At 37.0% G+C, this 21,445-nt stretch overlaps 1 protein-coding gene across 2 annotated transcripts in view; it reads left to right on the top strand.

Moving 5' to 3' along the window:
- Positions 1-21,445, top strand: part of LOC110034083 (pentatricopeptide repeat-containing protein At4g04790, mitochondrial) — a 114,097-nt gene that overhangs the window by 65,636 nt on the left and 27,016 nt on the right. For both annotated transcript variants that reach the window (XM_020738338.1, XM_020738337.1), the window contains exons 11-14: positions 9,229-9,333; positions 17,091-17,255; positions 17,362-17,489; positions 17,582-17,651. In XM_020738338.1, the coding sequence (XP_020593997.1) occupies positions 9,229-9,333; positions 17,091-17,255; positions 17,362-17,489; positions 17,582-17,651 (468 nt within the window). The remainder of the gene's footprint in view (positions 1-9,228; positions 9,334-17,090; positions 17,256-17,361; positions 17,490-17,581; positions 17,652-21,445) is intronic.

The following is a 21,445-nucleotide window of genomic DNA, read 5'->3' as shown; positions in this document are numbered from 1 at the left end:
GGGGGGGGGGGGGGGGCGATACCAGAGTTAATCTAAACAAAAATAGAAATTGAAATATTATTGTTGAATTCAATTAAGGTTATAACGAAAATATTTTAAATAGAAAATAAATGATAATAAATTTAAAATGACATAAGCAAACACCCCTAAAGTGTATTCCATGGTGGTGGTCGGCTAGGTGGATCAAGATAGTTGGCGGTGGTGGCTGCAGCAAAGGAATGCTGGTGACAACAAGGGGGAAGTGTAGAAATGCAGGGACAATTAGAATGGAGGTTGTCCTGGGTGATGATAGTGAGGAGTGGGGGTGAATAGCACTGAGACATTAGGGAATGCGAAATGGAATTGTGGAAGAGGTGCGGTTTGGGTGGCCGCAATACTGGAATTCCTGACTATCATGGGCGGCAACAGCATAGTGGAAAGGTTGGGACAACAGAGAAGAGGTGCGGTTTGGGTGGCCGCAATACTGGAAGGGAGGGGAAGGTGACTAGTAGGCGGAGAATTGTAGAAAACATCAAATCGGGTGTTGTTTCAGGCGGCTGCAATGAGTTACGATTGTAGTGAGCGATGTGGGAGAATGCGAAATGGAATTGGAGAAAAATGATTACCATCTCGGGAGAGAGATACAACCTGAGCACCACCTTCTCCTTTGGATATAACCCTCGAAAGGGAAACATAAGTCGACAACTGTCCTGATAGAAATCGGAAAGAAAGACACAATAATCTAAATCCTAAGTACACAAACCATATATATATTATATATATATATATTATAGTCTCCTAGCATGTTGATCTTATAGACATTTTCAATCCAAAACACGTTCTGATAGAATAACTATGCATCATTTTTTTGCACATTTTGAATTGGAGCTGCATATAGATGTAGGTTTCTCTAATATAATTATCAAACCCTTAAGTCTGAAACCTGCTTCTTTCACTTCTCATACTCAGGGGATTGTAGCTGATAAACAAGTATGTGAGGCAAAATCAATTATGGGATGAAATTTGTAGTAGACTGTGCTACTCTCGCTAGCAGAAGCTTAGGAGAGACCTCTTCTTCTTCACTGGTGTGAACTGGATCTCATTAAAGAATTTCCTTTCCCACCAAGCTCCTATGACAAATTTCAAGGCTGAGCTTCAACCCTTCTGTCGGGACATTTGATAATGGGTACCATGCTAAATCGAATCTAACATCTTAACAACTTCATGTAATCTTCCAAACATAACAGAAAAAGGCCCCATTTCTGATGTGTTGGACCTCTATCGGTAGGGGCAACTCAGAAACGAGTCTATAGATTTGAATGATTTGGCTTGTCTTATTTAAGGTTGACATGCCTTTGGTGTCAGTTCCTCGAACTCCAGATTGTCTTGGACAGTCAGTTGGGGTCTCTCTCATGGGCTCAACTGGAACTATGTGCATCTTTCCCTCCTCAACTAGAAACTGATCCTCTTTTGTGCTCTCGTCGTCTTTAGTGTCTAATGTGTCATTTCCTAATTTTTTCAGTACGCTCTGCTTAGTGAAACAGATTACCCCCTCTTTGTGTGATTTGCTTCAACATTCCCAAATTCCTGACACTTGAAACACCTCATGACTTAGACGGATTTGAAAATGTCGATTGGTGCTCTTTGTTTTCCACCCTGAACTAGTGTCTCCATAGGTGAGATCAACTTGGATGTCCCCCTAGTTATGTTCTAGCTATAGGATTCTAGGGTTGAACCCTGCCTGTAAGATGTGGTTGACATCTAGTGATGTGATCTCTCCACCTTGAAATTGGGGTCTGAATGTTTGACTTGTAGTGAGTGGGCATGAACTGGTGTTTCATCTCTTGTTTCATCTCGGACCAAATAGTGATCTTATCTTTTACCTAACGTTGGTGTAGGTGCTTCAGATTTTGCCACCAAATTAATGCACTATTTTTTAGCTTGTTGGCAGCTAGTTTTACCATCCTGTCCAGGAGACGTCCTGCCACTCAAAGACACATTCCAAGGTCTAGTTACTTTTAATGAACTCATCCAGATCCATGTGGCCATCGAAAATTGGCAAATCCAATTTTACTTCCCAATTATGGCTTCTCAGATATTTCGGGTCAAATCTTTGAGGTAGATGTTCTTCATTCCTCGAATCAACATGATGGAAGAGATTTACTCCATGCCTTCGATTTAGCAAGCCACTGTTGTGGCGACAGGCGACTCATCTGGATTGTCTCCTCGCAAAAATGGTAAGCTTCTGTTGTCGTTGGCGGGTTTCCCACTGCATATATTATCTAAAAATCTCTTGAACCGTTCTTCGTAAGTTTCCCATAAATGACACCGTGTCCTTTCCCCTCGATCAGACTTCCACCTATTGAAACCTCGGCAACATGGCTAGTTTTTAGGATTGGAAGATGAAAGAGAGTGTAAAAAATGATTTAGGGCTTCTAATTTTGAAAATCAACAAGGGAAAATTAAGGTTATGTCAAATTATGCTATGGTTTGGGAATAAGAAAGAATATATTGGGTGGAGATGACTTGGATAGGAGCAGATGCTAGGAAAACTTAGGATATGATTAGGGTTAGGCTATCTTTGATACCAAATGATACCGAAGTTATCTTAAACCACAATAGAAATTGAAATATTATTGTTGAATTTAAATAGGGTTACAATGAAGACTCTTCAAATATGAAATAAATAATAACAAACATAATACAACATAAGCAAACACCCCTAAAGTGTATCCCAGAGTGGTGGAGGTCAGCTAGGTAGATTGGGATAATTGGCGGGGGTGGTGGCAACAAAGGAATTTGCGGCAAAGAGGAGGAAGTGCAGAAATGCAGAGACAACGCGTGGAGGCTTTCCTTCGTGATGGCATAGAGAAGTAGGGGCGAACAACTCTGGGATAGCAGGACAGAGGTATTCCTTGGCTGTTGTGGTCGGGAGTGGCCCAGTGAGAAGGCTTAGATAGCAGGGAGGAGGTGCGATTTAGGCAACAACAATGCTGGAAGGAAAGGGAAAGTGTCTGGTAGGCAAAGAATTGCAGAAAACAACAAATTGGGTGTTGTTTCCGGTGGCTGTAGCGAAGTTCGGTGATAGTGAGCGATGTGGGAGGATGTGAAAGGGAGTAGGAGGAAAATAATCACCACCTCGGGAGAGAGATGCAACCTAAGCACCACCCAATCTTCGGATACAGCCATTGAATGGAAACGGATGCCGATGGCTGTCCTGACAGAAATTTGAAACAAAGACACATTGTAATGTGAACCCTAATAAACAAATCTTATATATAATGAGAAATAATATATAGAATAGGTAGAGAAAGAGAAATTGGAAGGTGATAGAAAAGAAAGGTGGTAGACAAGAAAAGTGATAGAAAAGGAAGGGCTAGACAGGGATGGAATCAAGTAAGCAAGGAGAGGTAGAATTGGACCATGGTACTATAGCTGCTCCAATATCACGACCCAGCAAAGCCCAATATGTTGTACTGTAGCTGCTACGGTACTACGACCTGGTAAGCCCCGATATGTTTTCACATCAATATCTCGGAGTTGGGATGAGCGACTTCATTTGTCGAAGCTTTAGGTTTTCTGTAATACAAAGTCAGGTACGCGACATTGAACGTTGCAAAAAAAATTTAGTATTTTGACAGGTCTTGCACAACTCGTCTTGATAGAATAAATATGTATCATTTTTTGGTACATTCTGAGCTAGAGCTGCGTATAGAGGCAAGTTTCCCTAATGTAACTCTCGAACCCTTAAGTCTGAAAACTGCTTCTTCCACTTATCATAATTAGCGGAATGTAGCTGATAATCAAGTATGCGAGGCAAAATCAATTCTTGGATGAAATATGTATCTGACTGTGCACTCTCGCTAGCAACCACTCAGGAGAGACCTCTTTTTCTTCAGTGATAGGACCTGGATCCCATTGAAGAATTTCCTTCCCCATCCAGCACTTAAGACAAATTTCAATATTGGGTTTCATCCCTTATGTCTGGACATTTGATAATGGGTGTCGTGCTTAATCGAATCTAACATCTAAATAACTCTTATCTAATCTTCCAGACATGACACAAAAGGGTCCTCTTTATGACTTGCTGAACTTCTCTCAGTAGGGGCAACTCAAGAATGAGTTTATATATCCGAATGGTCTGAATTTCTTTAAACAAGAATGAGTCTATAAATATGAATGTCTTTCTGAGTTTTATAATTCACGGAACTTTTCACATATAATTTTATATCAATATGTAGGACATTGTATTTGTTGAAGACATACATAACTTTTGATATTTTTATTATGAAATTTTCTTTTGTATTAGGCAAATCATGTTTATTTTTAATTTGTTATCATGCAAAGTTTATATTTGTAAGAACTCTTTTTAAATGCATAAATATTTTGTATGCCGATGCAAAATATTTAAATCCATATGTTTGAAATGTCAACACGACTTATGTTTGTAAAAAATCTTAAATATGTAATATTAATTTAGTATTTTTGAGGGGTCGTGGTCATGGATCTCATCAATAATTCGACAATTTGTCATAAGAAAGTCTCCGCATCATCTCTGTCTACTTTCATGTCACCTTTGCTAATAGGCTAACTTCTCGGTGCCCTCCTTAGCTTCACTGGTTGGGTGACTTGATCGCTTATCTCTTGTGCGCCTCGACAAGCAAGATCTTGCAAGAGCTTCTTTTCAACATTATTGGGTTTGAGGTGATTGTTCTTTTGATGACCTCCCTTTAGTCGCGCGTTGCCATTTGTTTTATCTTTGCAAAAATTCATTCTTTCATGAAATAAAAGGGTATACCAAGAAAATGTGAGACTTCTCTTCTTATCTAGTTTGGTTGCGTCAAATGAGGCACCTAAATAATCTCTCTAGCTTACTATCTTGTGTGGTCTTGACCTAGAGTGATGGCAGAGGCAGCACAACCTCTGCCCCTATAAAACCTAAAATTTTTAATTTTTCAAGTGTTGGTTGGTTGTCCCCCATTGACTGTACCCCGCTCTTTGGAACCCCTCTCAACTTTCGTGCTGTTAACCTTTTAGTTCTTGAGTTTACTAGCACTTGTGTTGTTAGTTTATAGTTTTCCCGCACTTCTCATATTTGATTCCCTTTGTGTCTTGTAGTGTGCAATTTTAGCATGCCACAGATTCTAATGATTGTGGGTTTCTTCCTTCTCTTGTTGCTTTTAGCTTTACGAATCTTGAGACGCCACATGGAGATTTTGATTTACTAAAGTCGTATCCCATAAGTAATCTTTCTGTTACCTTCCCATCTGCTTTTTGGGTGTTCATTTCTTTCCATCTCTTTTTCATTGATAGGTCCTCCACTTAGCGGCCCTTCTTGAATCGCTTCTCTGGAAGTGGTGTGGTTGAAATGTTGATTCAATGGAAGGACTTCAGGACTTTCTGTAGGGTTCCTTTGGAACCCTTGAAGGTAGGTCCTTGTGCCACGCTTAGGATTCTAGAAAGGCATTGCAAAATGTTTCTAGCCACCAGTTAAACTTGCTGACCATCCCAACACTTGTCCACGTTTGTGGTTAGCAACTTCACTCTAATCAAGCCACTAACAAGTCAGCAACTTCAAATTACTGAGCTGCTGACTTCGTCGACCCATCATCTTTTTTGGAATTTTCAACTCTTGCAAGTTCTCAGGGAGATGACTTCTTCGGGACAACTTGTACCTCTGCAAGACAATGTCTCTAGCTTGCTTGAGCCAAATTGTATAGACACATCGCATGGCATAAGCATGCCTTCATGTAAAGTTAGAATCATTGCATTTCTATAATGCATATTTTGACCCTCATATGCATCCTATTCTCTTCATTAGTTAGCCTATCTTATATTTCATTGAGATGACATCATGGCTTTAAAGTCATTTAGGAGTTAGAAGGCATCTCCCATCCAGAGGGTGTAAGTTTTATTGTCCGTTTTTGTGCAACTTTTTCTTATGATTTAGCATTCTAAGAGGCTTTAAGCAATGCCTTTCTTTGTGATTTCACATGATGCCTTTTCCATGTTCATAATCCCACAATGCCTACACATTTAAACCATGGTTATAACAAGTTCAAACCATGTCCGGACAAAGGTTTGAATTAGAATTTGTTCAAATCAATTTCATTTGCAATGAGTAGTTTGGGGATGCTGGAGGAATTAATTTTGTCTGAAATAAATTGTCAGTTATATTTCTCCATGAAAATAAATATACAACAACAACAACAACATATGAGGCATATAAATTCAAAATTCCCAAGCTGAATGGATGCGTGACTTATTCAGCATTTCCATTGATTGTCACACAGCAGAAAATGTTTATGACCATTTTCATCCTTTAGGATTGTACGGTTCAACACTTTCTCCTTTACATACCACTTATGAATCATATGAGACCCACAATATCTATATGATAAATAATGGTGCGTAAGATTTTAGGGATGGATATTTATTGTATTAGGACTTGCGTTGGTGTACTTGGGATGCCATATTGTTCATGTTTTCTTAGTGAATCTTTTTTTTTTATACTCGTAATGATTTAAGGTACGTATTTTATGGTGAAACTAAAATTCTTAAGCTTTGCAGGGTTCCTTTTGTTTTAGAGCTAGAAGTGTTGGTAGGCTATATATGCTGTATGGGGCAACTTTAGGAGAGAACTCTTAAGACAACTAGAAAAATTCTTGAACAAGTTGGGAAAGACTTTAGCTAGTTAGGTGTAAGTTTGCATCATAGAGTTTGTCTCGATACTAGGTTTTATGATTGCAACATTCAAGATGAGGAAACAAGTGTGCCAGAGATGCATGAATTTGGCGGTTGGTGTACTTTCAATGTTCATTGATAGAAATTTACAATATAACATTTATGCTATAGATTTCTCTTGCACGTATTCAGTTCATATGGTATCTCGGGTTGGTGAAATTGCATGGTGTGTAGCCGTTAGTTCTATGAAATGTTAAAGTTCTCAGCTTGAAAATTATAAGTCATGACGTGATCCAATTATGCTAAACCATTGGATTAAGAGGGAGAGAATTATAATTTCCTATATTTACCTCCATTAAGGAAAGTTTTTCCTTGAAATGATACATATTAGAACTGATTTGGAAACTTGCACTGTATATGGTTTGCTTGGAAGTGTGGAAGTGCCTTAACCTTTGAAAAAATCTTTGATGCTTCTGGCTTATCCTTTACAAGTTATGTTGTAAATGATATAATGCCTAGGTGTGAATCGAAGCAGTGTATTATGTTTGAGTTACATTGGTGGAGTGTATTCCATAAGAGATTGTGGCTGATTGATTTGAGGAGCTTCCTGAACTCTTAAATATTGTGGGGAAAGTGTTAAAATGGTGCGTCAAGTTTTCGACTTAACTTGTGCTTGTTTTATTTAAATATTAGAGTTTGCTAGGAGCTTTGAATGCAATTGAGCTAGTCATTGTTGTATGAATTTGAAAGAGGGTTAAAAATGGATTTCTTTCTTTATTAAGGCTAATGGGAGGTTGTTGAATTGGTACAGGGTTGATTGGGACTTTTTTTTTTTTTTTTTTTTGGGGGGGTGGGGGGGGAAGGTGTGGCCTTCAGAGGGTGTGGTGGTGGGAGACCCAATACTTGTTTGAATTAGGCTAATTTTGGTTGATTTGGTTTAGCTCTTTAAAGAAGCAGTTTAATGAAGGTTAAATGGGGTATGATGGGTTAAGAGGTCAGCCAAGGGTTTTATTTGAGTGCATACAATGGGTTTTGATTTTTTGTAAAGTTATTGGAGGCAAAAATGGAAGCATGGGGGGTAGCTTTGTAGTTGTTCTGCGTTTTAAGGGATATGCTGGGATGTAGGGAGGATTTATTGGATAAGTGTGGGTGGGTTTGTGGGCGGAGGGTTGGATTTGTGGAGACTAGGTGAAGGGGGAAGAATTATGGTTGTTAGATTTGGGGAGGCTTCTGAGCCATTTCCATGGAAGATTGGGGCTTTGTGGAAGAGCAAATGGGCAGTTGGGGATGCTTTAATCACTAAGAAAGTATTACCTTTTGAGTGATTGACGAGATTTTTGAAATAATAGGATGAATGAATGTAGCTCTAATGAAAAAGAATGAGAGGATAGGTTACCAAGCACAAAAATTCTCAACCTTGAAAATTTTGTTAAGCATTGAAAAAATGAATTCTCATTCATTCATATTTCTATTTATAGCCTAACTCAATCAATTCAAAATTCACATGATTTTACATGGAGAATCTTGTTTATGTCGAAATGGCCAATGAGAGAAAGGATGATATTAAGCATTTTTGACAAAATTTATGCCACCAATGCATGGACACCACTTTCACTTCTCTTCTAGAAACCACTTTAAAACTCACATGATTGCATCACCAAAAAGAAAAGAAAAAAAAAAGAAAGAAAGAATGAGAGAAAGAAATGTACAAATTTTAAAAGCTTGGGCCAAAATTGGAACATCCATCATACAAATAATTTGGGTTTGAGCCTAGTTTGGAATCTTGTACTAGGGTTTTTATAATTTGTTTTTGACTTATCCTTCCCTTTGCCTTCTTATTATTTCTTTGAGCTTTAACATTATTTTGTTTGGCTTCTTTCTGGCTTTCAAAATCTTGTATTTGTTCTTGATGTTCTGCAACATCTAGTTTCCTGTTTATGTAATTCATTGTGGTTTTGAAATTGCGTAGTTTGGTTGTAGATTATCTCCTAAATCTCATGTTTTTAGGGTTTTTTTTTTTTTTTAATTTCTTATGTTCTCAGTTGTCAACAAGCAATGCATAATACAACACATGATTTTTTAGCTTTTCAGTGCAAAACATATACAAAGTGCAGGCATTCGTTAATTAAGGTACATTTTCCTAGAAATCAACAATGTTGCACGGGCTTTGCCTCTTTTATGTTTCCACTTTTTCTTAGACCGATGCACCACTTTGTTAACTCACACCAAAAAATGCATGCTTCTTAGTGTTAATGAGTTTTTTTACTGTATTCATATTCATTAATTAGTGCATGTAAGGCAAATAAAAAAGTTATAGCTTTGATGTTATGTTTGCTATAGCATTATAAAGATAAAAACTCTATCTCATCTAGATGGATCTTTGACTTCCTTCCAATTATTTAGGATTTATCATGCTGCTATGGTTGTTTTGCCCCATCTTGTGATGGGTTCATAGTCATCCATCCTTCTGTTACAACAGATCACAGTTCCAAATGGGTGCCAATTTTGCTATGAATTAGAATATTTCATATGTTTTTATTTCCTTTTGTTTCTGTATGCCTGCAGTATTATGATGAAATGCAACACACAGGAGTTCAAGCAACAAAATATGTTTACATGGCCCTTATTAATGCATATGCCACCTTTGGGAAATTTGAAAAGGCTAAACAGGTAGACCTTTCATCCTTGTAATTTCTTTTTTTTCTTCAGTAATTGTAAATCTATTTTAGCTTAATTATTGTTTTGCCTTTCATGTGAGTTCTTTGGATCATGAATTTATTTCATAAATCATGAATGTGCTTTTCATATGTGTAGCTGTGATTGGAATTTGTTACATCTTTTTTGCTGAAGCATCAGGATATTTGTGAATAAAATCTCATGCGTGAATTTGCTGCCTTGATTTTGCTATGCCAATATTTGATGTATATCATTGGAATGAAATGCTTGAAAATATGTTATGGCCTATAAATAATCTTACACCTTGAGTTAATGCTAAAGGTTTTGATACATGAAACTGCAAGCAAAGATCAATAATGTTCGAAAAGTCGGCTATTACTTTTATGCCAGTAATTGTGATGGAAACTTCTTAATTTGAGCTTCTAGAGTTATTGATGAAAAAGCCATTATTTTTTCTTTTCTTGCTTCTTTCTGTTAAAATAGAGAAGGCATTGACTTGGGGTTGTGTGCTAGGGAAACATGGAATTTGCCTAGGGAATTGAGTCCTTTGTTGGGCAATGAATCACCAATTCAAGAAATACAGTAGTTAAATGATATTTTTAACCTTTCGTTTATCATATATAATAATTAGTCATGTTAAATCAATCCTAGCCCAATGCTGAGTTCAATGCCTACAAGGACTGCGTTCAACTTACAAAGATCTGAGTGAGTGCAATAATCTACAGGTACAAATACTTGTTGGCATGAATTCCAACTGCATTTCGTAAATAAACTCCATAAGGCCCCTTTTTATGAAAGCCATGATACAAGAAAATTGTCTACATCTATTAAAGAAACTTATGAAATATTGGCACATGCAGTGGCATTTTAGAATTTGTTCTGAAATCTTTCCTAACTCAGACCTTCATAGTAAGTGTAAAAGCCCGTACTCTCACTCATCAAGATATTTGTCTAAGTTTAGCCTAATGACCTCATAGTCTTTCCTATTGATGTATCTTCCCATAAGTTCATTCGTTCCATAATGCTCCCATACCAGGACACTGAATGATGCGAGGCGTCCCCTCGTAGATGTGGAAAGCGGGTGCGGGAAAACAAGAGCCAGCTGTATTGGTTGGCATGGGGGCCGGTCCAAGCTTCTAGAAGGATCGAACTGCCCAATCGGCCTTCCTTTCGCATCTCCTGCCTAGATCAAGCACTTGGAAAAGGGTGGCAGAGCCGCCAGGGCCTCTCCTCCTTCCTTTTATGTGTCTTCTTTGTTTGGCAGTATTTTTAGGGCTAATTTCTGAATATTTCTGGACTCTCTACCACTTCATTTTGTGTGGGAGTTTTTTTCCTTATCTCTGTCCTTTCTTCTTCATGTAAGAGTCCATTTAGTTGTTGTTTTTAGAGTTGGGTAATTTTTATTGTGTTGATTTCAGCTGCCAGTGTGAAGCCTTTTCCCCTTTGTGGGTTGTATTCGTGGATGTGGTGGTGTTAAGGTTGTATCTTACTCCAAGGGGGTGATGTATCTTCCTCCCTTTTTGGCTTTTTAGCCCTCCTCCTTCCCTAGCCTCCACCGCTTCATTTCTTGCATTTTACCTTGATGTCCTTACAATTCTGCTTTTTCCCATCGCTACCATCAGCATTCCTTTGCTATCACCACCCATGCCAACTATCACGATCCACCTAGCCGACCTCCACTATCCTTGAGATGCACTTTCAAGGTGTTATTTGTGTCGTTTTATGTGTTGGTCGTGTTATTTTTAGTTTATGTGTGCTCTAACCCTATCCTTATATCAATAAAAGTTTTCTTTTGTGGGTTGGGATTTCTCCTCTGGTATCATTTGATATAAGTGCTAGCCTAACTCTAGTCTTATCTTAGGGTTCCCTAGCTTCCGCCTTTCCCCCCCACCTGAAAATTTTCTTTCCTATCCCAAACCACCCATTCAAAAACTCAACTCTAAATTCTCTTTGCTAATTTTCGAGGCCAACAATCCCAAATGAAAGTTATACACCTTCAAAAATTTTCCTATATCATCTTTCATCTCTCAACCCTAAATCTTAACCATGTCACTAATGAGATAAATGTCCGAGCCTACCCGGGAGGACATACCGTGAGAGATCCATCGACTTCAACGGTGGATTACGAACATTGATAATGAAATCCATCGGAGGTTACCCTCAACCCTGATCGGGAGAGCCCACGGGGAGAATGAGGAGACGCGAAGATGAAGCGGGAAACACAGTGTTAGTTCCTACCAACTTACTACCGCCAAAAGTTGCAGACTTCAGCTTCCGACGTGGAAAAACGACTGGATAATATCCAAGTTTGTCATTGCCAGAAAATATGGTAAATGCCACACATTTAGACATGTTGAGGCAGAATCACAACCTTCATCAAGCAAGGCGTCATAAAAAAATGTGATAATGATGCGACATACGCTGAAGAGCAGTTCAAACAAGAATTTCAGCCGATGAATCTTCCCTCCGTGGAACTCTCTCTTTCATGGATACATCCAATGTCTTTCCTCCATGTGATCAAGAGGAACATGCAATGCTTGATCTGATTGTGGTTCATCACCTTCTAGAAGATGTAGAACTCTTTATTGAGACATGTAAAGATCACAGAGACTAGAAGCTATTGAAATTTAAAATTTTAGTGGATAATTTTAGTGACAACCAATTGATAGCATCACAGGCAGCTACAGTTCCAACCCCCACCCCCAGTGTTCCAGATGAAGATGTGAAAGACCTGTGTGAAGTTCTATTTAATGGAATGCAGCAGGATATATCAGTTCTTCAAAACTTCAAAAAGTCGGTGGGAAGTGCCGAAAGATAATAAAATTCTCCCATCAATCAAACGCTTGCAAACCCTCAACAAGGTTGAGGGCTCCAACTTATCATAGATAAGAAGCATATGAGGTCTTTATTTGTTTGGAATTTGGTTCGAGAGAACCTACATAGCGGTGTACCTTCGGCTCATATTATGCCCCATCAAAACGGATCTTCAGGGAGGTATGCTTTGGTAGCTAGAGCAGTCTCCAGTGGGATCCAAGAACGGCTTACGAGAACCAGAAGCTTTGATGAAAGAGGTCAAAGCTCACCCAACCCTAGGAGACTGACGCGAAGCGTCCCCACTTAGATGCAGGAAGTGGGTGCAGGAACTTCCCGCCCATATGTGGGAAAACAAGATTCAACTGAACCGACTAGCATGGGGGCCAGTCCAAGGGGAGGTGCAAGCTTCAAGAAGTATCAAGCGGCCCATGCGACCTTCCTTTCGCATCTTCCGCCTGGATCGAGCACTTGGAAAGGGGCGGTAGTGCTGTCAAGGCCTCTCCTCATTTCTTGTCCTCATCTTCTCCGTTTGACAATATTTTATGGCTAATTTTTGAATTATTTCTGGACTCTCCATCCCTTTGTGGGCTGTCCCCGAGGAGGTTTTGGTGGTCGGTTGTGTGTCACTCCAAGATAATGTACCTTCGTCCCTTTTTGGCTATCCAGCTTTTCTCCTTCCCCATAGCCTCCGGTCACTCCTAATCCCCTTCCCCAGCTTTCGCCCCTCCATCCCCTGCATTTTACCTTGTTTTTCTTGCAATTATGCAGCTTCCCCTTGCTACCATCAGCATTCCTTTGCTGCCACCATTCTTGTGAACCATTCTGATCCATCTAGCCAATTTCCACCGCCCTTGGGATGCACTTTAAAGGTGTTGTTTGTGTCGTTTTATGTGTTGGTGATGTTATTTTTAGTTTGTGTGTGTTGTAACCCTATCCTTATATCAATAAAAGTTTGCTTTTGTAAATCTTTTGTGGTTTGGGCTTTCTTCTCCAATATCACTGAACTGAACTTTGAGTTTCAGATGAAATTCCAATCGCTGCAGCAAAATGCTTCTTGATCTTTAAGCAATTTTATAATCTTGTTTACTTAAGTAGCTAACATCCTCATCAGTATTCTTAATTTAGTATTATCAGCTGAGCAAATTGGATTCTAGAGGTTGACACGTACGTCTTTCTCGTTTCCGCAATATTGCGGAACACAAAGGACCACGATTATTTCTGTGACTGCGGGATTCCAGTGCCCACTTGTTTTTTTTTTCAGGAAGTTTCCTTCATTTGCTTTTTTCTTCTTTGGTTCTTACCTATTTTCTAGTTATATTTAGGTTATTTTCTAACGGAAATACTTTATATGTGTTTCATTTGCTATTTAGGGAATTTTTGCGATTGTTAATGTGTTTAGAGATGTTTGCTTATGCTCTCCAAAGCATTATATCATTTACTTTCACCATTGTTATATTGTTGTTTTGTAGTTTTTTTTTGTTGCTAATATCAACTAAGACAACAGCCTAACATCGTTTATCCCCCTTCAAACATCATTGATAACTCGTATTATCACCCCCTCGCTAATCCACAATCTCCTCCCCATAAAACCTATTTTTAAACATCTTCTAGGAGCTCTGGAACAGTATTAAAGGTAGTCCCTATAGATTCGAGAGGTGTTTTCCACTATGCAGTGCTTGGTTTTATTTAGGATTCAAGAGGTGGTGCCATTGGCGTAATAATTTATTTTGTATAGTATTTTGCTCCCATAATTAGGTTTTTGTAATGCTTTGATACAAGTTTTAATAGATCAAACTCTCACCATTCAAGATATTATTCGATTTGGCCTGGTAACCTCGTGGTTTTGCTCATTGGTGTAATTTTCCAAGAGGTCATTCGTCACAAGAGTGCTTTCGTGCGAACATGCTTAATTTAGGAGTTTCAAATTAAGTTAAAATGTTACATCATAAGGCTCCTCGATGTTTATGAGTTTAGATTTGTTCTATATAAGGGGTTTTGCTATAAAATCGTTGAAACTATTACTTATTAATCGAACACTTTCATGTATAAGTATAGATGACAATACATATAAGATTTGTAATGCAATAAATTGAGCAATTATTACTAAACACAGTATAGATGTTGTATCACTCAATTATTCTAGCAAACAGAGTTGTAGGCAAACAAATCAACCTACCAATTTGCACCACAACAGTGATCAATGGTGAATTGTGATAAAATGAGTGAGTATTATGACTATTAAACATAATGTATATGATCAACTCAGTTACACAAGCTTAAATAATAAATTCGTTGAACTGTAATGCAACAAAACATTCAAGTGTCTGTACACAATGTTGATGGTGATATAAATAAATTGTCTCATTCTAAAGGGCTCCCACTTAATTGTCACGAAGAGTAACATTGATGCAATGTTTTGGATGACAAATTGGTAAATGCATCTCATTGATTTATCTTGAATTTTATAAGGAACTTTGCATTATTTTATTTCAGGGCATCAATAGCCTTATGTTTAATTACATCCAAGGATACAATGCTGAGAATCCTTGATAAAAAGTTCACTTTGTTGAAAATTTAGCACTTAAAGAGATACTTGGGACAAACTAATGAGTAATCGTACTTAAACCTCGTTGAACACTAATGCCATAAAACATACAATTGTGTACACAATCTTGATGGCGATATAAATAAATTATCTTTCTAATGGGCTTCAGTCATGTAGCGGAACATTGATGCAATGCTTTTGAATGACAAATTGGTAAGTGCTTCTCATTGATTTATCTTGAATGTTATAAGGACATTGCTTATTTAATTTCAGGGAAGCAATAACTTTATGTTTAATTACGTACAAGGGTACAATGATGAGAACTTGATAAAAAATTCAATTTGTTGAAAAGTAAGCACTTAAAGGGGTACTTAGGACAAACTAATGAGTAATCGTTCTCAAATTGGTTAGTTGGTAAGTGGGGCCCATGTGGGATAAACTCTTCTCAATTAAAGGAATGCTTAGTTACAAGGGCCTTACAGCTTAAGGAAGGAAGCTATCCAAAAGGCAGAGACAACAGTTGGGAAGTTGGTGCCAGGAATGATGGTTCTATAATTCATTAATGGGAACACCTGATAACGAGACTTAAAATCCTACAACTGCTATGTTGGAAGATGTGAAAAATGATAGAACTGCCAAGTAGTGGGATTTATGGTATCATAGAGGGCACATGCCTGATGGTGAGACTTACAACTCTACATTAACTAGAAAAATTTTTGAGAGAAGCTCAAAGATAGTCATTATGATAAACATAAAAAACCACTTAGGTAAAAGGATGGGATTTATAATCCTCAAAGCGATTGTTGTAGCTATACAACAGCAAATAAGAAATGCTGAATGGCACAACCTATAGTGTCGCAGAGGGCATTCCCATGGAAATGATTAAATCTTGGGGTTTATAAATCTATGACAACTAGGGAGAGCTGCCTAAATGTAATACAACAACATGTTATATTGGACTTATTTACTTCTTTTAGGTAGAAGAGGCCTAGTACGGGACCTACAATCTAGCTTTGCCAGGGCAACAATCCCAACAAATGGTTTTATATCACTTATAAAGGACATTATATCACTTAGAAAGGACATCATTGGACTCGCCTAAATGTTTTAGAAATTCATGCATTTTAGTCTTAATGTACTTTAGATTTGGAGTCTAATGAACTTCCAGTAAGCTCGTTTTACATTCTTGTCTAATAAAGCTGCATATGTGTAGTTTTGATAACTTCCGAAAGACAGTTTCCTAGAAGGATGGGTCCCATAATCTTGTCCTATAGACAGCACGGCACATTAATAAAGAACATGATGCAAACGAGATTGTTTTTTGAGCGATCTTTTCTATTTGAAGATACATTCAGGGTATGTAATTTTCTGAAACTATATGCATTTGCTAATTACATTTGTGCCTGGGATACATAACATGTGCTAATGTATCATATCTAGCTGTCGAACTTCGATTACTTAAATGATTTTGTGAAGCCGCAAACTAACTTGAGCTCACATTAAAGTTGTAGAAAGGTGACCAAATGACTGAACTATTTTGTAAGTTGGGTTGCTTTCAAGTAGAAAGCCTAGTCCATTAAGCATTAAAGAGTAGTAAGTAGTACATTTGCTCACTTAGTCTAGTGGTCTTTAAACATAAGGTCATAAATTCAAGGCTTAACACATACTGGTATGTATGTGAATTAAAAAAAAAAAGGAAATAGTAGTAAGCCAGAACTAAAGCAGCAAACATCTGGTGACATTCCTCACTGAACTTTAATCAGAATCTATTACAGCTTTGCTGATTACGTCAGACCTTGGATGCTATTATTACAACACTTTGATGGAGTGAACAAGTACTAGTGTCTATACATCAGGATCCTCATGTAGAGCTTTGGTCCTTTTGTAGATGAGTGCTAGTTAAGTTGAAAATTTTATGTTTATCATCCTGAATTACCAATGAAATTCAGTTTAATAAACATAAAGAACATCTTCGTGAATGAACTCAGAAGCCATTGAACATGTTATTTGGCGTAGTGGCGGCCAACATTCCTTTCAACTTGAAGCTTAGTATGGTCAAAACTGCATGTTCAAGTGGGCACATACCTCTGAGTTCATTCAACATGCGTTCCATTTGGCTATATTGCTTTTATAATGATCTGTAATTCTTCTTATATTGTTGTTAAGGCATATTTTCTTTTTAATTACCCTTTTGTTTTTGAAAGCTTGTTTTAAAGCAAGTAATTGATAACAATTTGTGAGTAGCTTTCAAACTAATATATTTGAAGCTTACACTTAAAACATCGAATCTTCTATATAATTTTTTTCCTGGTTTGAAACTTCTTTTTCTACTTCAATTTCCATGTTTGCTCCTGCTAATGTACTTTTTGCCTCAAATACTAACTACTTGAAGGTGATTCGAGATGCTGACATTCCACATAGATACTTGAACGAAATCCGGAGTGTACTTGTATCAGCTCTTTCTTCAAATGGACAAATATCTGAAGCGCTTATTGCATATGATGAAATTAAGCAAGCTGGTGACAAAATTCAACCCAAAGCTGCCATAAGCCTCATTGTATGTTAATATAGCACTCTTTGAATTAGACTGATTGACCTAAACTATAAAGAAATGAAACTTGATGTTTTTACATATATTTATAAGAATTTCCATTTCATCTCAGGAAAACCTTCAAAATGAAGGCAATTTGGATAGGTTGCAGCAGCTTCTGGATGACTTAATTGAGTCAAGCTACTGGTTTGATGGGTGCAGTAGAGTTGTATTGTATTGCGTGCGGCACAACTTAGCTCGGTATGCTACATGATATTTTATAGTGTTAGCCTCATCTTTTGTTTTTCTTCTTTGGTCATGTTAGTACTGTGTATTGTTATATTGCATTCCAGAACTGCAGTCGAGTTACTTGAGGACCTCAAGAAGAAAGATGAATCAAGTACATATATTGTTATTGATCAGGTTCTGATTACAGTTTCTAATAAGTGTTATTTATGAACATTTTCAAGTAGCTTATTACTCTTTTTTATGGTACTTATCCTTTTGTTTTTAACATTATGCAATTCCTATCTCGTTTTGATAAACTTTTTTTTTTACTGATTCAATGGTTATTGCACGTGTACGGTTACACTTAGTAGGAATGCCTAAAATAACAATAAGAATTTCTCTTTTATCAATCTCATAGAGCTTAATGTTTCATTTCCCTTTAATCAATCTCATAGAGCTTAAATGTTTCATAGATAGAAAATAGTTTTTCTAATCTTGATTTTAGCCGTTGGATCTGTAAAGGATGATCTTTTCCTTTGGTATGCTGCACAATGATGCATTATTTCAAAGTAATGTGTTTAGCCGTTAAAAGATCTGATGCAATTAAAGAAAAAGTCGAAGGAATAAGTACTTATCAAAGGTGTAGTAAAGCAAGGGTGGTGTTATGGTTTATATAGTAATGTTCAGCAACTGTTAATGTTGCCCAGAGCTGAATGAAGACTCATTAACTTGCTCAAAAATAAAAAAAATATCCCTGTTTTGGGATTGTGGATGAACAAAGGTGTAGCACTTAACAAATATTTTTGGGATCTAGGTTATTTGAGGTATTGAAATTGAAAAATAAATTATTTAGGGCTTAGGTATGACAATTGAATCCAATGAACTTTATAAATAACATGTTTATAACTTGTGCGATTGTTAAAATTGTCTCCCCTCAAATATCTTTTTGGGACATTTTTTTTTAAAGAATAACATTTCGATATTCAGTCTTTCATTCAAACTCTCCATTTTTTTGGAGAGCTTATACACAGGGAATTTTGTCTAATTTTCTTCTTGAAAGTGTGAAGAGAGAGTGGTTAAAATATTCTTTTATATTTTTAAATTTAGCTCCTTTAATTTTAACACTGAATTGAATTTTGATTTTGTTGTAAAGGGAGGAAAAGTTGTTACGTGATTTTTGGTCTATAGTTAAATTGGTGCATATAACACTATCATTGTCAGTCTCAAGCCCGGATGTAAAAAGTGGAGGGTTGCCTTAGGTAGTCGACAATCAGCGTAAAATGTGTCGAACAAAATCATGACATGAATTTTTTTTATCTGAAAATGTGACACTAAATATGACGCAATGGTGAAAAAGGATTCATGTAGCCGACCCCACGTAGTTGAATTAAGGCTTTGTTGTTGTTGTAGTAAAATTGGAGCATATGGTTGCAATCATTAATAATGGCGACACACTACCGAGCCTCAAGGATATTAGATGTAAAAAATTATTCAAAAATGTCATTATAAATAATTTTAAAGGGAATTATTGCTTGTGATATTTATTTTAATATTAGTTTATGCTTTGTTAGCTAACAAAATTACAACTAAATTCTTTGATATTTGTTTCTTTAAATGATGAAGGAAATATTGAGAACAATAAAGTATAAATGGCGGGCATAGGTGTGAAGCCTGGCTTTTTTTATTTGATTTAAGGGGTATTGATAAAGGAGATAATACTAATGGTTTTATGTTGTTCTCTTCTCTTAAGATAGTAGAGACCAAATTTTTTCTTGAGTGAGCCTATTTATTCTACTCATGCTCTGTTTCTGAACTAGCCAAACAAAGAGAAAAGAAAAGTAAAGATTTAACTTAAGTAAAGTGTATTAAAGATGAAAATCGAAAAATAATTTTCTAGAAAAAGATATTCAAGATAGATGAGTGAGTTGTTTGATAAACTTTTTAATGAAGTTTCTGAAAATACGATTGACCTTAGTGAGTGATCTTAATATCATGAATAATAATAAAACGTTTCATTTTTACCGTCGCATTAGTAAAAAAAAGTTGATGAGGCTTTAAAGAAAACCAAGGGTGGAAAATCTGTAGAACCTGATGTTATCCCTATTTAAGTGTGGAAATATTTGGGAGTTTCTTGGCTTACTAAACTCTTTAATATTATTTTAAAAACTAAAAAGATGTCTGAGGAGTGGAGGAAGAGTATTTTGGTCCCCATTTTTAAGAATAAAGAGGATGCACAAGAGTGTGCAAATTTTAGAGGAATTAAGTTGATGAGTCATACTTTAAAGTTATGGGAGAGGGTAATTGAACATAAGTTAAGAGGCATCACAAAAATTTCTCATAATCAATTTGGATTTATGTCTGGCAAGTCTTTAAAGGTATATATACTAGAGCTGTTAGTTGTGTTGAAACTGGATGAGGATTGACCAAATATTTTCCTATTTCTGTTGGATTACATCAGGGATCGGCTTTAAGCTCATATCTTTTTTGCTTTAGTTATGCTTGGTCTTACTGGACATCTACAGGAGGACGTACCTTGGTGTATGTTTTTTGCTGATGATATCATTCTCGTATAAAAAACAAGAGAAAAAGCCCAGAAAAAACTTGAATTATGGAGGTCTACATTGAAGTCTAAAGGCCTTCATTTAAGTAGAACTAAAACTAAATACATGGAATGTAATTTTAGTAGTATTAGCTCTAATGACAGAAGTGTGACTTTGGGTGATCAAATTATTAAAAGGTGTGAACGATTTAGATATCTTGGTTCCGTTGTTCAAAGCGATGGTGATATGGATGGGGATGTTAATAGTAGAATTCAAGTTGGTTGGTTGAAGTGGAGGAATGATTAGATTGAGAGTTTACACAGTCCTAATAGATTAGAAGTAAAGCGTCTTAAATATGTCAATTTCTCTTGAAAAGATCGTAACTGCTTTAAACTCTTAGGGGGTGACATTTCTAATATCGTTTTAATCTTTTATGGGTCAATTTCGATCCCCCGGTGTCGAACAACAAATCCAAATCCAAGGAACTTCCCAGAAATGACACCAAAGGCGCACTTTAGGGGATTCATCTTGAGATTAAATCGTCGCAATCGTTTGAAGACAATCCTCAAATCATACAAATGATCCTCTTTTTATTTACTTTTAATGACCAAAATCCACATAGCATTCGACTTTATTGTGAATGAGGTCATAAAAAATTCTCGTCATGGCTCGCTGATAAGTTGCTCCAACGTTCTTCAATCTGAATGGCATTACGATGTAGCAGTAAATCCCAATTGGAGTTCTGAAAGCTGTAAATGTTTCCTCTTTCGGTGCCATCTTGATTTGGTTGTACTCAGATGATCCATCCATAAATGAGAAAATTGCATGTGATGATGCAATGTCTACCATTAGCTCTGGAATTGGTAATGAGAACTCATCCTTCGGGCATGTTTTATTTAAATCTCTGAAATCCACGCAGATACGGATCTGACCATTCTTCTTCCTGACTGACACTATGTTGGCTAACCATGTTGGATATTGTTCTTCTTGTACAAAGTTAGCTTCTATCAATTTTTTAACCTCAGTGGTGACCTGCTGCTCAATTGCTCAGCGCATCCTCCTGGGAGCTTGCTTTACTGAAGCCATGGAGGGGTCTATTCTGAGTTTATGAATTGCAACCCCTAGCGTTAGACCTGACATCTCATCATAGCTCCAAGCAAAACAATCCTTGAATTCCGTCAATAACTCGATTAAATCTGTAGACTCTTCATCACTGAGCAAAGAACTTATGAAGGTTGGTCTAGGATCTTCCTCTGACCCTAGATTTATTTCTCTTAATTCATCAACAGTCGACTTAATTTCCTCCTCAAACTCTGGAGGAGCATCTTCTATTCCAGATTCCTTAGGATCATCTTCTTCTTCAAAGCAACATTCATTGGGATTACTAGTAACAACCAAGCAAAATTCTGTATCACTAATCGGCCCTACTGTGCCGAAACCAAGACCTTC

The sequence above is a fragment of the Phalaenopsis equestris genome, unplaced genomic scaffold (genome assembly GCF_001263595.1).
Source record: "Phalaenopsis equestris unplaced genomic scaffold, ASM126359v1 Scaffold001343, whole genome shotgun sequence".
NCBI lineage: Eukaryota > Viridiplantae > Streptophyta > Magnoliopsida > Asparagales > Orchidaceae > Phalaenopsis > Phalaenopsis equestris.
This window is presented reverse-complemented; position numbering and strand designations above follow the sequence as displayed.